The sequence below is a fragment of the Peromyscus leucopus genome, chromosome 10 (assembly GCF_004664715.2).
Source record: "Peromyscus leucopus breed LL Stock chromosome 10, UCI_PerLeu_2.1, whole genome shotgun sequence".
Classification (NCBI taxonomy): domain Eukaryota; kingdom Metazoa; phylum Chordata; class Mammalia; order Rodentia; family Cricetidae; genus Peromyscus; species Peromyscus leucopus.
The window spans coordinates 22,528,855-22,542,982 of NC_051071.1; the positions used below are offsets into that span (position 1 = coordinate 22,528,855).

General features: G+C 44.9%; 1 protein-coding gene across 20 annotated transcripts in view; it reads right to left on the minus strand.

The window, feature by feature from the left end:
• The window catches only part of Ikzf1 (IKAROS family zinc finger 1), a 96,180-nt gene that overhangs the window by 25,046 nt on the left and 57,006 nt on the right, over window positions 1–14,128 (minus strand). For 12 of the 20 annotated variants that reach the window (XM_037208981.1, XM_037208975.1, XM_037208984.1 and 9 more), the window contains exons 4-5: window positions 12,917–12,976; window positions 2,835–3,095 (exon numbers count right to left, since the gene is read on the minus strand). The exons of 4 other annotated variants lie outside the window; for them this stretch is intronic. In XM_037208981.1, the coding sequence (XP_037064876.1) occupies window positions 2,835–3,095; window positions 12,917–12,976 (321 nt within the window). The remainder of the gene's footprint in view (window positions 1–2,834; window positions 3,096–12,916; window positions 12,977–14,128) is intronic. 4 more of the 20 variants (XM_037208986.1, XM_037208976.1, XM_037208983.1 and 1 more) reach the window with 1 other exon arrangement.

Sequence of the window (14,128 nt, forward strand, 5' to 3'; positions counted from 1 at the left end):
TACTGTTGAGAATAATAATGTTATGGGCGGGGCCCTCTACAACTTCCTGCCGCTTTCCTACCACCTCAGAACAATTCTCACACTCACCCTAAGATGCTGGTGGGGACACGGAGGCTGTGACACTTGAACCAGCTATGAAGCCAACTGGGCACCCGAGGGGAAGTGACACACTGGTGCCCACGAACCATGTAGGAAATGGCAGCAGTGGAGCTTGACTTAGGGAGAGGAGCAGAGCTGGAACTTCGCCCCTGCAGTCTCTGTTTACCAGAGAAGGGGAAGGGAAGCCATGGGTCCCGATGGTTGGGTCATGGGCAGTGGGAAGAGACACCCTGGTTTGTCCCCCGGGGCATCACAGCCTGCATAACTGAGAGGCCACACTGGTGGTTCTGCTCATTGTCTGTCCCTCAACAGAGTGTCCCCAGAGACTTATCATGCTCCAGGATCCACGTCCAGTGTTCTTGGGGCACTTCTTAGGAATGCCTGCTCTCCAAACTCTCCTGGGGGCTGAATTAGAACCTGTATTTTCTCAAGATTCTGAGTGACCCACAGCTTCTTTGAGGCTGGGGGTGTATTCTAACTACCTGCTGTAAATGTAGGAATGTAGAGCACAGACTGTTGCTGATACATTCTACCTGTCTATCCTGTCTAGTTATTCAAACCTAGTTGGCTACACAGTGTCTTTATTTCTACCTGTGGCTTTGTGTATTCCCATATACGAAGATAGACTGTGGAGTCAGCCATGAGCAAACTCGGAGTGTGTGTGTGTGTGTGGGATCTCTTCCTGTTTTTAAAATGAAGGACTAGGCAAGACTGATTCAGTGGGTGGTATGCACCTTTCTGGAAGTTATCTTTCCTATAATTGAAGAGCTTAGCATATGAGGTCTTAGTCACTATTTGTTGGGGAAAGTATGTAGCAAACATCAGGCACCCTCCCAGATCTGTGCCTGGCGGGTTTATTCATTACGTCTCCCCTCCCCCTGCCCCCCTCCCCCACCCGCTTTTAAATCAAGGCAGGCAGTCATATTTTGGCAATTTGGTATTCCAGAACTTGGTTCACTAATCAGGTATCTATCTAAGGGAATTTTCATTGCACAGCCTTAGATGAATTAGCGGGAAAGCGATTCACTTGAGGTTCGCTCCTCTTCAGGAATGTATTACTATAGGCCTTAGACTGGCTGAGTGTCCGTCACAGTAGTTTACCTCCATGTTAATTTCCACCGTATCACAGGAGGCAAGAGCAAGATTACCTTCACATTTGCTTTTCTTAGGACTGGGTGTGCCAGGTCTATTTCAATGGGTAATTTGAGGGCTAATGGGTCCCTTCAGAAAAGCCAAATTTGCCTAATTTTAAAGCTAAACTTTCATTGAAGACAAACCTCTACTAAAAAAAAATTCACCCTATATATAATTTCCACATATATTATACATGGAACTTATCATTTTTAGAAACTGCTTCTGTTCATATATCAAATCACAACCTTAGAAATACCTACATTCCTTGATGGCAGCATTTCTGCTCCATGCGTGTTCTAGCCCTTGATTACTTTTGGATAACACACACTTGCTGGGCCCCATGTAAGAAAAACACAAGGCTGTCATTTCAATCCCTCTTCCTCACCTTTCTGAGATGTCTTAGAAAACCTGCTGTCAGTAGTTTCTGTTTGTTTTTCTTCTCCCTCCTGGACACTGCAGTAGCAGATGCCAGCATTCTCATGCCCCGAGAAGCCAGGGCATAGATAGGGATGGCTTAGGGTGTCTAAGTTTTACACGTAAGCTTTCTGTGGCTGTGAGAGTTGGTGAACCCACCGGGTTATATCTGCCTCTCAAGAAACTTCCACGGAAGGAAGAGTAATGTTTCTCTTTAGTTCTAAAGAAACCTTATGGCATGCAAGACAAATGCACTGAAGGGCATTAATGTTTTATACGAAGCCTCTTTAGTGCCCTTAGTGATGGTGGTATGACAGTTATGTTGAAGAAGTAGCTGACTGTTCATAAACATGATTGTTTATGAGGTGGAACAGGGGTAGTGTAGCCAACTGAAGCTGGGCAGGCTTCCCACATTGCCAATGGCAGGGGTAGGCACAGCTCTTGAACACTGGAGAGTCCACATTTATTTATTCACTTTTGAACAGACTATTTCCTTCTCTTCCCCCAAAGCCTCCTGCAAACCTCCCACTAGAAGAAGAGTCTGACAGACAGTTCCTTCCGGCCAGCTGACCCAGAGATTCCGATTGCAGGGTGAACATCTCAAGCTGACCAGCACCCTTTCTGAAAATGCTTTTGGCCACTACTCACTAACACCTCTGAACAGAGAGCCCCGAGTATCAGCAAGACCAAAACAAGTATTTTACTTATAGTTTCTCAATGGGAAATTTGTCAGTTTTGGTCTGTCTCTAGCTTTTGATCTGATCTTGTGAAGGATGGACACTTTATACATGAAAGTCAACACTGTGGCTGAGATTTTTTCAGTGAGTATATATCAGGCCCTCAGAAGGTGGTACACATATGTTCTTAGCCTTCCCTTTTGTTTAAGGGGTTGATTAGCCACATGAGGAGGATACCTTTCAGATACTGCCCTAGAACAAGACAGCTGTGTCTCAGTACAGCTTGGGGGCCAATTATGTGCAACAGCTGCCTTGCTGGTCAATTGGAAGCACGCTTCAAGACCGCATTCCCCTCCCCACCCTCCTCTTGCACTTTGAACTTAGGGACTCGCGTGTGCTAGGCAGGTGCCCTCCTACTACGATGCATCCCCAGTGCTTGACAGTCCAATTTGCTCCTTCAGCACCCACGGGACCTCTGGAGAACTAAAGGAAAACTACGCCGGGCCTTACCAGTATGACTTCTTTTGTGAACCATGAGCACATTGGGCCCGATGCAAATGATCCCACAGATATCACACTTTAGTTTTCCGTTAGGAAGTCGAATGCCTCCAACTCCTGACAGAGCCGAGCTGCCTTGGTCCCTGTGGGAGCCATTCATTTTCTCTCCTGAGGCATCAAGCATTCGTAAATCCTCTGCACATTCTTCCCCATTCATTTCACAGGCACGCCCATTCTCTTCATCACTCTGAGTCTCTACTTTAACATTACTGGCTGAAAGAGATAACACAGGAGGCCCACTCAGTGGCATGGCAAAAAAAAAAGTCAGTCACAAGACAGCAACACAGCAGTAGCAAGTCATCAAATAGACAGTCGGGGCTTCCGAGCAGTTCGGAGCCTATACCTCAGGGCAGGGAGCCTGGCTTTGCACGCGCTGGGCCTCCAGAGAGCGTGAGTGGAAGCTGCGGGATCACTGGAGGTGCAGGGACAGAGGCAGGGCTGGACAGGGAGTATCTGGTGAAGCAGGAAGGTCTATTTATAGAGACGTGATACAGTGGGGGGGGGGGGCTGTGGGACCTTGGAGGTAGGTGGCAGGGAATCCTACGGGTTCACAATGAGAACCCCTGGCGGTAGGTAGGGACTGGATATCTGGTCACACAGTCAGCCTCCCTAGGGCTGGTGAGTATCAGCACAATTCGTAAGAAGTGGTTTTCAAGCCCGGAAAAAGCCCTCTTACGAGTATGCCCAATGAATTGAGAACGAATCTTTGCTGTTTGGAGCTCTGACCCCAGCTCCCATTTCCAAGTTCCATCGTCTTTGCACTTGACTTCCCTTTTATCTTACAGTGGCATACCTCCACCTGTGCCCTGGGGTAGCGGTGTCCTCCCTCTTACATCTCCTTCATTTGCTAAAGGGTTAGCTAGAACAGTCTTTGAATGTAACAGGGGAGAGTTTTTCAAACAGAAAGATGATTGTAGGTTAAACAAAGATAAAACCAGCTTTGGGTCCTGTATCCCTGCATACGTTCCGTAGTTTTATTATTCACCTATTTTTTTTTTAAAAAAAGAAAATATAACACATTGCCTATACATTCTCCTGAATCACTAACAGTACAGTGATGAATCCCACATGTAATGGCCAGTAGAAACCGTAGTGATGTCAGAAGTTATAATTTCTTACGATGTTTTTACAGGCTTGTAAGAGTTAGGGAGGTATGTTTTTTTCTGAGTAAAATAAGCAGTGTGGTGATTATCTAACATAATTAAGAAACACTTATTTTGGTTTTCTTTGGTGAGTATGCAGGAGTGCCTGCATATATGTATGCATACTATGAGCAGGCTGTGGGTCATCCCTGCCGAACCAGGGTTAACAGGCTGTTGTGAACCACCGAAGATCGGTACTTAGAAGTAAATCTGGGTTCTCTGCAAGAGCCTCAGGTACTATTATTAACCATTGATCCATCTCTCCAGCCCCTACTAACATAATTTTTGAACAGCATTTTCAGTCAAGAATTCTCAAAGTTTGGTCCTCAGAAAAGCAGCCAGGACACGGCCTACGAGAATGTCTGAAGTGTGTACTCTTGGATTCCCCAGCCCTGCTGGCTCCTAGATCCTGGGATGAATTCAGCCATGTGTTTGAACGGACTCTTGATGGATCCAAGGTCACTTTACACTGGAGACTATCCCGTTTAAGTAGCCCACCTGGTTCACAGACTGCTAGATGATCCTTTTTGCCAAAGTCCTCTTGACTGGGACATTTGAGGTCCAGACACCAAGAGAAAAATGGCTGCCTGGAGGCTGGGCTCCTTTACTTGAAGGTGCAGAGATCTAACATCACCTAACTTCTCTATGCCTTGATTATTCATCTACAAATGCAGGAACTATCATAGTCCTGGCCAGCCCGAGAGAACCGAGGCAAGTAACAGATAACTGGATTGGCACTGGGGCACAGCAAGCGCCCCCCTACTCCCCATACCCTGGTTCCAGAGCACCAGGCTCTGCCTGACCCCAACACTGTGTTTGGCACTTACCTTGTACGAGACCTCTGGTCATTTAATGGGCTTGCCATATAACCTCACAAGAACTCAACAAGGGCATGCCATCACCATTCCATATTTTGTAGGGGTTGAGGTACAGTTCAAAGACCTTGCTATGGTCCCACAGCTAGAGAGTGGTAGAGCTGGGAGGCAACGGCCGCCCAGCGGTCCCCAATGCCCACTAACTGCCAACATCATCCCATTAGCTCTTCGGAGAAAAGACTTACTGACAGATATGGAATGTGATGCACAAACCAGAACATGGGCTCCGAGGTCCTGGAAGTGAGAGTGTCCTCTGAGGCTGAACTCAGCCCATGCGTGACACCGAGAAATTCTGTAATGGGGAATTCTCAAACACACTTTTCCCTACAAGATTCTGATCTGAGACTTTGCAAATCAGCAGTCCTTCTTACTTCCCTCAGAGGCCAGATCCCATCTCTGTGGCAAGAGAGGAGCAGTTTGCTGCTCACACCATGGTGTGTAGTGACACCGAGCTCTGGAGTATCAGAAGTCTTATGTATCTCCTGGGGGTAGAGTCAAATCTACCAATGTCTGTATCCACCTTGCTGTGGGTTGGGTAAATACTTCCCCAAGGCTCATACATACATTAAAGGCTTGGTTCCCAGGGTGAGGACCTGCTCTGAGGCAGGACTTAGCAGGAGGTCCTTAGATGGCTGGTGGCATCCCCTCAGAAAGGACCGTGGGACTCCATTCTCCCAATGCTTTCTGTCTAATTGGCTTTGACATAGGCTCCTCATCACCACTGGCTGTTCTCACCAAAGTCCCCCCACCTTGGCCTGGAACCCCCAGAGTGGGAACTAAATACAAATTTCTCCATCAACTCCTTGTCTTGGGATTTCACTTAGTCATACAAAGCTGACTACAAAGTGTTCTATCAGACAAGGAAGACAGGCCTAGGCTAGAATGTGTGCCCTGTCTATCTACATAATGCCTTGGATTAGTTATGGAGCAAGAAGACCCTTACCAGACGCAGACACCACACTCAACTTCTCATCCTCCAGAAGTACAAGCTCAATTAACTTCTATTCTTTATATGTTCCCTAGCCTCTGGAATTTTTGTTACAACGACAGACCACAGACTACATCAAACGTGCTCTCTTGGGAGCATGATAAAGCTACAAAAATCTCAATCTCTGGTTATTTTGCAATTATTCACCTTCCCCCTTCCCCTGAAGTAAGACCAGGTAGTTAAAGACTCCCTGGAACATATCATAGCTTGTGGTGGTAAGTCCTTCCGCCATGACAGCCAAGACACAGGGGTGCATCAGTGTATAAATCAGAAGCACCCACAGCTGGACAAAAGCCACCCTGCAGAAGACACATGTTGGGATGATGCCCTTAGCATATTTCTGGCCCGGCTGGATTCCATGAAGGTAAAGGAGGCTAGTCAAAGGGAAGTGACCCTGTTTTCCCCAGGACACTGCATGCAGGGCACAGAAGCACATGCCAGTCATAAGCATTTTTTCTGCCTGAATAAAAAGAGTAGAGTTCCTGTGCAATCCTCTGGGGAACTCCGTGGCACATGTCACTAATGCCTATGTGGGTGCTTCCCAGAGAAGGTCAGGATGGCAGGCTTCATGGGTGGTGACCTTCAGGCTTCCAGGAAGAGCTCTACTCCAGCAGGCTGCTCAGGAGGGTGAGTGGAGAGTCAGGGAGGAAGCCGGTGAAGGATCACATGATGGATGCTGCTTGATAGGCCACTGGCTTCCTCAAAGCCACCGAGGGCCCACCTTAGTGTGACTAGGGCAACTGAGGGTAAGGCTTTGGTATTTCTACCCTACAAGATTGTGCTGCCACCAGCTGTGAGGGAACCAAAAGAGAAAGGCAGCTCAAAAGGCATGAGAGTTCTTCACAAGTTGTCCTGCAATCAGTGTGGGCACCAGATACAATCTGGGGAAGAAATAGATGGATGGCTACTAAGGACATATAGCAAGAATTTCAAACTTACTTGATCTGATTTATAGTGGAGTGGTAATACTTTCAATTATATATACACATATATAATTCAATATAATTCATATATACAACATGTAATTATATATCTAACTGTGTGAGTAGTGTATGTGTGTGTGTGTGTGTGTGTGTGTGAGAGAGAGAGAGAGAGAGAGAGAGAGAGAGAGAGGAGAGGGAGAGGGAGAGGGAGAGGGAGAGGGAGAGGGAGAGGGAGAGGGAGAGGGAGAGGGAGATCCACAGTATAGGAAGTATCATAATCAGAAATTTTTAGCATCAGAAAGATTGTGTTTCTGAGAAAGAAGATTCAGTGTCTGTAGATGCCTGCGGGTGTGGCCAAGGACCATAAGTCATGGAAACAAGGTAGAGGCTCACAACAGGCCCTACATATGTTCTGGCATAAGAATTCCATGGCAACCGCTGAGTGCTGTAGCTCTGGAAGCTTGGTGGTTGTGAGGAGTACATTGCTGGCCATGTTTTGAGTTGGGAAGTCTGTGATGTTTAAGGGAGACTGTGTGGCCAGAGAGAAGAGGCTTTGGTGAGATACAAGTTACACCGTCAGCATGAGGAATTTCAGATTTCTGCAGCGCGGGGGTGTTTCCTATACAAAGACGGGGAAGGCCCTCGTATCTCTGAGGATAAATGCAAAGCGGGTGCTAGCTTAAGTAGGAGAAATCTAGCAGATTTCTGCCCGGCCCAAAAGGCTGTCCATGGAAATGGGGGACTCCGTTTAGAACTAGTTAGCTGTGATGGTCCTTCAGTGAAGTGCTGCAGTCTCTCTGGATATAAAGAATAGACTTGTAACTATTCTGTAAACTCTATCCCTACTTCACTACTTGGAACAAGGAGGAACTTGATAAAGTGCTGTATTGAGCTTATTAAATAGAGATCACGAATGAAGTCCTGGGAGTGTTTTCCCCAGAGGGCTCTGGGTTAGCCTGCCCCATGCTCTTTCAGCAACTGATGAGGCCTGGTTTGAGTGTTTCCCCAATGTGGCTCATATCAACGTGGATATTTTCCAGCCCCTAGTAAAAGCTACTTTGTTACTCAGATGCCACTCACAAGGGGGAAACTTGAAAGTCTCATCATTGTTGTCTTTTAGAGGTATACCACCAGCAGCCCAGTGACCCCGTTGTCCTAAGAGAATGCTCCCCAACTGTGCCAAGTCCCCTAGCATTTAGGAAAAGGGTAGAATCAGTCCTGAGAAGCCAAGGAACTCAGGCCAACAGGATCCCAGAGGCCTGGCTTCGCCGCCATGTGTGCCGTACCCTTGTGAATAATTGAACATTTTTAATGCAGTGGTGTAACGCGCCCTGGCAGCTCGGCCTTACAGATGTTACACTTTGTTCACTGTCACTCCTCTCTCAGGACTCATCTTCAGAGTTATCGGACATGTAGAGTTTTAGAACTCAGAATGTGATTTTTATATTGGAAAAAAATTCTCAAGTTGTCCTTCACCTTGGGTTTGGGCCGGGCAAATGAAATGTTCAACATTTTAAATGAAGAATGGGATAGAGATAGTTAGCAAAATCCAACGGGATAAAAATGTTTAAGGTATGTTTTCTATTTATCTGTGGTAATTAAGTGAAGATTGGAGACGCCCGTGTATGTGCAGATCAGTGTTTGTGTGTCTGTGGAGCACTCCTGTAGTGCTAGCACTTGGGAGGCGGAGGCAAGAGGGGTTAGGAGTCCCAGGTCATCCTCCATTACCCGGGGAGCTTGAGGCTAGCCTGAGCTACATGACACCTTGTCTCAGAAAACAAAATAAAACAAATTGTGAGCATTAGCTAGACCAATTTCTATAACTTAATATCACTTAAAACATAGTTAAAATAATAGGGTTTCTATTTGATCAAGAATATTTTTAGAAATAATCATATTTGATGTTTTAGGCTTTCAAGTATAAGGAAGTCAGAGATAAGAGATATACAGAGAAAATCTGAAAGTTATATAAAAAAGAAGCAGTTTCAAGCATATTTTATTTATAGCTAAAAGAATCCTGTACAATAAAGCAATCTCTGGAGGCATCACCATCCCTGACTTCAAGCTCTACTATAGAGCTATAGTAATAAAAACAGCTTGTTGGTGGGAGTGCATAAAATCCAGCATGTGGACCAATGGAATCAAATTGAAGACCTGACATTAATCCACACATGTATGAACACCTGATTTTTGACAAAGAAGCCAAAACTGTACAATGGAAGAAAGAAAGCATCTTCAACAAATGATGCTGGCGTAACTGGATGTCAACGTGTAGAAGATTGTAAATAGATCCTTATCTGTCACCATGCACAAAACTTAAGTCCAAGTGGATCAAAGACCTCAACATAAATCCAGTTAATCTGAACCTGATAGAAGAGAAAGTAGGAAGTAGTCTTGAACACATTGGCACTGGAGATCACTTCCTAAATATAACACCAGTAGCACAGACACTGAGAGCAACAATTAATAAATGGGACCTCTTGAAACTGAGAACCTTTTGTAGGGCAAAGGACACAGTAAATAAGACAAAATGATAGTCTACAGAATGGGAAAAGATCTTCACCAACCCCATATCTGACAGAGGGCTGATCTCCAAAATATATAAAGAACTCAAGACATCAAAATACCTAACAATCCAATTAAAAAATGGGCTACAGAGCTAAACAGAGAATTCTCAACAGAAGAATCTTAAATGGCCGAAAGACATTTAAGGAAATGCTTAACATCCTTAGTCATCAGGGAAATGCAAATCAAAACGACTCTTCAATACCATCTTACACCTGTCAGAATGGCTAAGATAAAAAACACTGAGGACAGCTTATGTTGGAGAGGATGTGGAACAAGCAGAACACTCCTCTATTGTTGGTGGGAGTACAAACTTGTACAGCCACTTTGGAAATCAATATGGTGGTTTCTCAGAAAATTGGGAATCAATCTTCCTCAAGACCCAGCTATACCACTCTTGGGCATATACCCAATGATTTCTCAATCATACCACAAGGACACATGCTCAACTATGTTCATAGCAGCATTATTTGTAATAGCCAGAACCTGGAAACAACCTAGATGCCCCTCAACTGAAGAATGGATTAAGAAAATAATCATTTAATATGCAGGTAAATGGATGGAACTAGAAAATATCATCCTGAGTGAGGTAACCCAGACTCAGAAAGACAAACAAAGTATGTACTCACTCATAAGTGGATACTAGATGTAAAGCAAAGGGCAACCAGACTGCAACCCACAGCTCCAGGGAGGCTAGCTAGTAAGGGGGACCCTAGGAAGGGTGCATGGATGGCCCAGTGATGGAGAAATAGATGAGATCTACATGAGCAAACTGGGGGTGAGGGGGAGGTAATGGAGGGCAAGGAACATGGGATGAGAACATAGGGGAACGGGAGGTTCGAGCTGGAACAGGACAGAGTGGGAGAGCAAGGAAAGAAATTGTAAATGAAGACACCATGGGAATAGGGAGAAGCAGAGTGCCAGAGAAGTTCCCAGGAATCCACAAGGATGACTCCACCTTAGACTACTGGCAATGGTCGAGAGGGTGCCTGAGCTGGCCTACTCTCGTGATCAGATGGCTGAATACCCTAACTGTCATCATGGAGCTCTTACCCAGTGACTGAAGGAAGCAGATGCAGAGATCCGTGGCGGGGTGCCAGGTCAAGCTCCAGGAGTCCAATCAATGAGAGAGCAAGGGACATCGAGATCATGATGGGAAAATGTACAGAGACGGTCAGCCAAACTAGTGGAAACACATGAACTGTGGACCAATAGCTGAGGAGCCCCCATGGTACTAGACTAAGCTCTCTGGATAGGCGAGAAAGTTGTTTAGCTTGAACTGTTTAGGGGGCTCCCAGACAGTGGGATCAGGACCCATCCCTGGTGCATGAGCCGGCTTTTTGGAGCCTAGTGCCTATGGTGGGACACCTTGCAGCAGCCTTGGTGCAGGTAGGAGGGGCCTGGACCTGCCTTAACTGAATGTATCAGGCTCTGCTGACTCTCTATGGGAGATCTTGCCTTGGAGGAGGTGGGAATGGGGGGTGGTTTGGGAGGAAAGGCTGGGAGGGCGGGAGAAGGGAGGACAGGGGAATCTGTGGTTGGTATGTAAAATGAATAGAAAATCTAATAATAATAATAATAATAATAATAATAATAATAATAATAATAATAAATGAGAGAGAAAAAAGAAGCAGCCCTAAGCATGTTTTCATTTCTATCAGATATCTAGGGACCCAAAGTGGGATAAAGATGGCCAAGGAGGCAAAAGGTTATTTTAAAACTTCAAGAAGGGAGGTGCCTGGGAGCCCGTGGGTCAATTCTTCAGCATGACCACAAGGTGGCGATATTGGCCTAGAACAGTTTGGTTGCTGTTGGGTGGAGACTTGAGGATCAACCATCAGTTTGTTCCAGAAAGATACTTATTGCTTAGAGATACTGAGAGGATAAGGGAAGGAAAAAGAGACAGTACTACTATGAACTCATTTTTATAAGTATATAGACATGAAATACATGCAAACATCTGCTATGTCTCAGAAAATCTGCCACTATCATTTGTACATCCAGCACTTTCCCATCTGCCTGGACACTGGGCTACACTGGGCTTTGCCCTCTCCTCAGGGTTAATGACAACATGTCTTAGAATGTGCTGTCTTACTATTACGAGCAACCGACTTATCAAAACATTCCAAAAAATGTGATTGGTTGTCTCACGATTAACATGAGTTCCTGCCATGACACATTCACGTCTACTCACAGCTAAAAAATATTCATGGGTGCACACATGCCTTCACTGAAGAAATAAACCTGAAGTTCTCATCTTCAAGCTGAACTGAAGGAATATTAGTAGGAGGAACATCTCAGTAAGCTTCCTATATTCTGGGAGGGTAAGTTAATCTAGTCTCTGACCTTAAGCATAGGTAGATGGATACTGCCAAATCCTACGCTCCCCAAATAGCATCCACTGACAGGACATCAGAAACCCAACCTTACTGTTACTGACACTTCATATTAAAAATGTAGTCGTAATAGTACAATGTCAACAAGCTGCTCTAAGGGTGTGCTTTGGTGGTAGAACACTTGCTCGGGTTTGACCCGAAGCACTATGCACACACAAACTTCTGCTCAAAGTGGTGTCCACACAGTCTGTTTTCTGGTGCTGCATCATAATACTAAAAAAATTATTGATAAAATGTCTGGAAGCCTGAAAACCTAATGGGCTTAACAACTTGTAACATTTTTTTTTATTAATTTCACTTGTATTAAGAAAAAAAAAAAAGGTCTTCTCTATTCTTGAAACTATTCCTTATGGTTGCCCAAATATAATTATCATTTTCAACTCTCAATACATTGAAATATTAAATTACCATCTAGTTTTTGGTATAATAGCTAAGAGGAGAGCAGGTTAGCCTGCGTGCCTGCTAATGGGGTGCATGCTCATGCAGTGAGCCACCACAGAAGAATGGGCTGGAAACCCATGAGTTTTTTTTCTTCTCTGTTCTGAGGTTAGCACTCCAGAGCAAGAGAAGGAGAACGCACCCTTCCCCCCAGCCCCACCCCATCACACAAAATTGCACAATTTATCCGAAAAGATGTTGGTTTGTTTGATGCTGGCAGGAAGCATGGGCCACAAAGCTGTTGATCACAGCTTTAATCCTGACCCTGCTGAGCTGACTCTTAGTGACAGACCCACTGTGACTACATTAGCTCCTTCTTCATGATCGCTTCTCTTTCATGCTCTCTACACCTCTCACTATCAAAGCCTGACTGGTGAGCTGGGCCATGGGTGTGCCTAGCTCCAGGGAGGCAGAGGCAGGAAGGTCACTGCAAACTGGAGATGAGCCTTGGCATCACAGGACATTCTAGGCCAGCCAGGGATAATAAAGAGACCCTGTCTCACAACCACAACCAAAACCAACCCAACAACCCCTCACCCTTTACCTCTGTACTTTATTGTATCAATGACATGCCCAATGGTGAATAGTTAATGAACGGAATGGCAACCATTTGATGAGAGAACATGCAAACTGTGGTGTTCGTGTGATGGAACAGACCATGAAATGAACACATGCTACTGTTTTCTAGGAGCAAAGCATATACTTACGGGAGAAAGATTTGGGAATTATTGCATGAAAATCCCTAAAGCCATCAGCCCCATATGCAACTGCAATAGAGAAGGCAGAAAGAAAGCCAGGTTGTAATATCATCACAAAGTAAGAGTTCAGTGATATTCTCAAAAGCATCTTAGTATGTAAAACCACTAGCTAGCCACTAACTGGATCTTCAGACAGTAACAGAAGTCACCACTTAGAACAGGACTTCTGAACCTAAGGGTCACAACTCAGGGTCTCATCACATTGAACTACAGTGAACAAGCTCCAAAGGGCTCAACAGCTTGGAAGTATACCTTAAGACACTCTAGAGACATGAGAACCATTCAGTAGTGCTGGTCCACAATTTCAGCCACATCGCACTATCTCCGGGCAGAGTACACATCTCCACAAGAGCAGTGTGTTTCCTCCTAAGTAAACTGAACCTCAAATGCTTTTATTTATTTATTTATTTATTTATTTATTTATTTATTTATTTATTTAATGATCTTAGAAAGTATCCAAAATAAAAATAAAGTTTTCAATCAACATGTTGGATGGGAAAATCTGTTGCTCCAAAAGGAACTACTAGATTTCTGTAGGCATTCCTTGGCAGTTGCCTTCATAAATGGCACCAAATCTCCATGTTTGTGCTCTCTTTGCAGGCAGTTCCTGATGAGTTCTATTTCTGAGACTTGGTGTATTGTGTACATGTGTCTGTATGTGTGTATATACATGTACACACATCAGGTGGGTACACACACACACACACACACACACACACACACACACACACACCACGGTTTCTTTCTAAGAGTGGCAGTCAGAATTGTGCACACAATGTATCTGGCTAAATCAAACTTGTTGGATCAACTACTGACTTAGCAGGAAAAAGGCTGAAGAACTCCAGGAACTAGACACACTTATCAAACTTTGCTTAGACTATCTTTTCTCAAATTCGTTTAGCCACAGACCCTTCCATTTTCCCCTTGAAAAATTATATATGTGGATAGTGCACATGCAGCTGTGTTCACACATGTGGAGACGTCAATGTCTGATATCTTCCTCAACTGCTCTCTAAGTTATTATTATTATTGATAAGGCTTTTTGCTGAATTTGTAGCTTGCCGATTCAACTGCACTGGCTAATCAGAGACCTCAGAGAACCCCCCCCCTCCCGGCTCTCCCTCTGCCACTGCTGAGATACAGGTCTTTGTTGCCATGCCT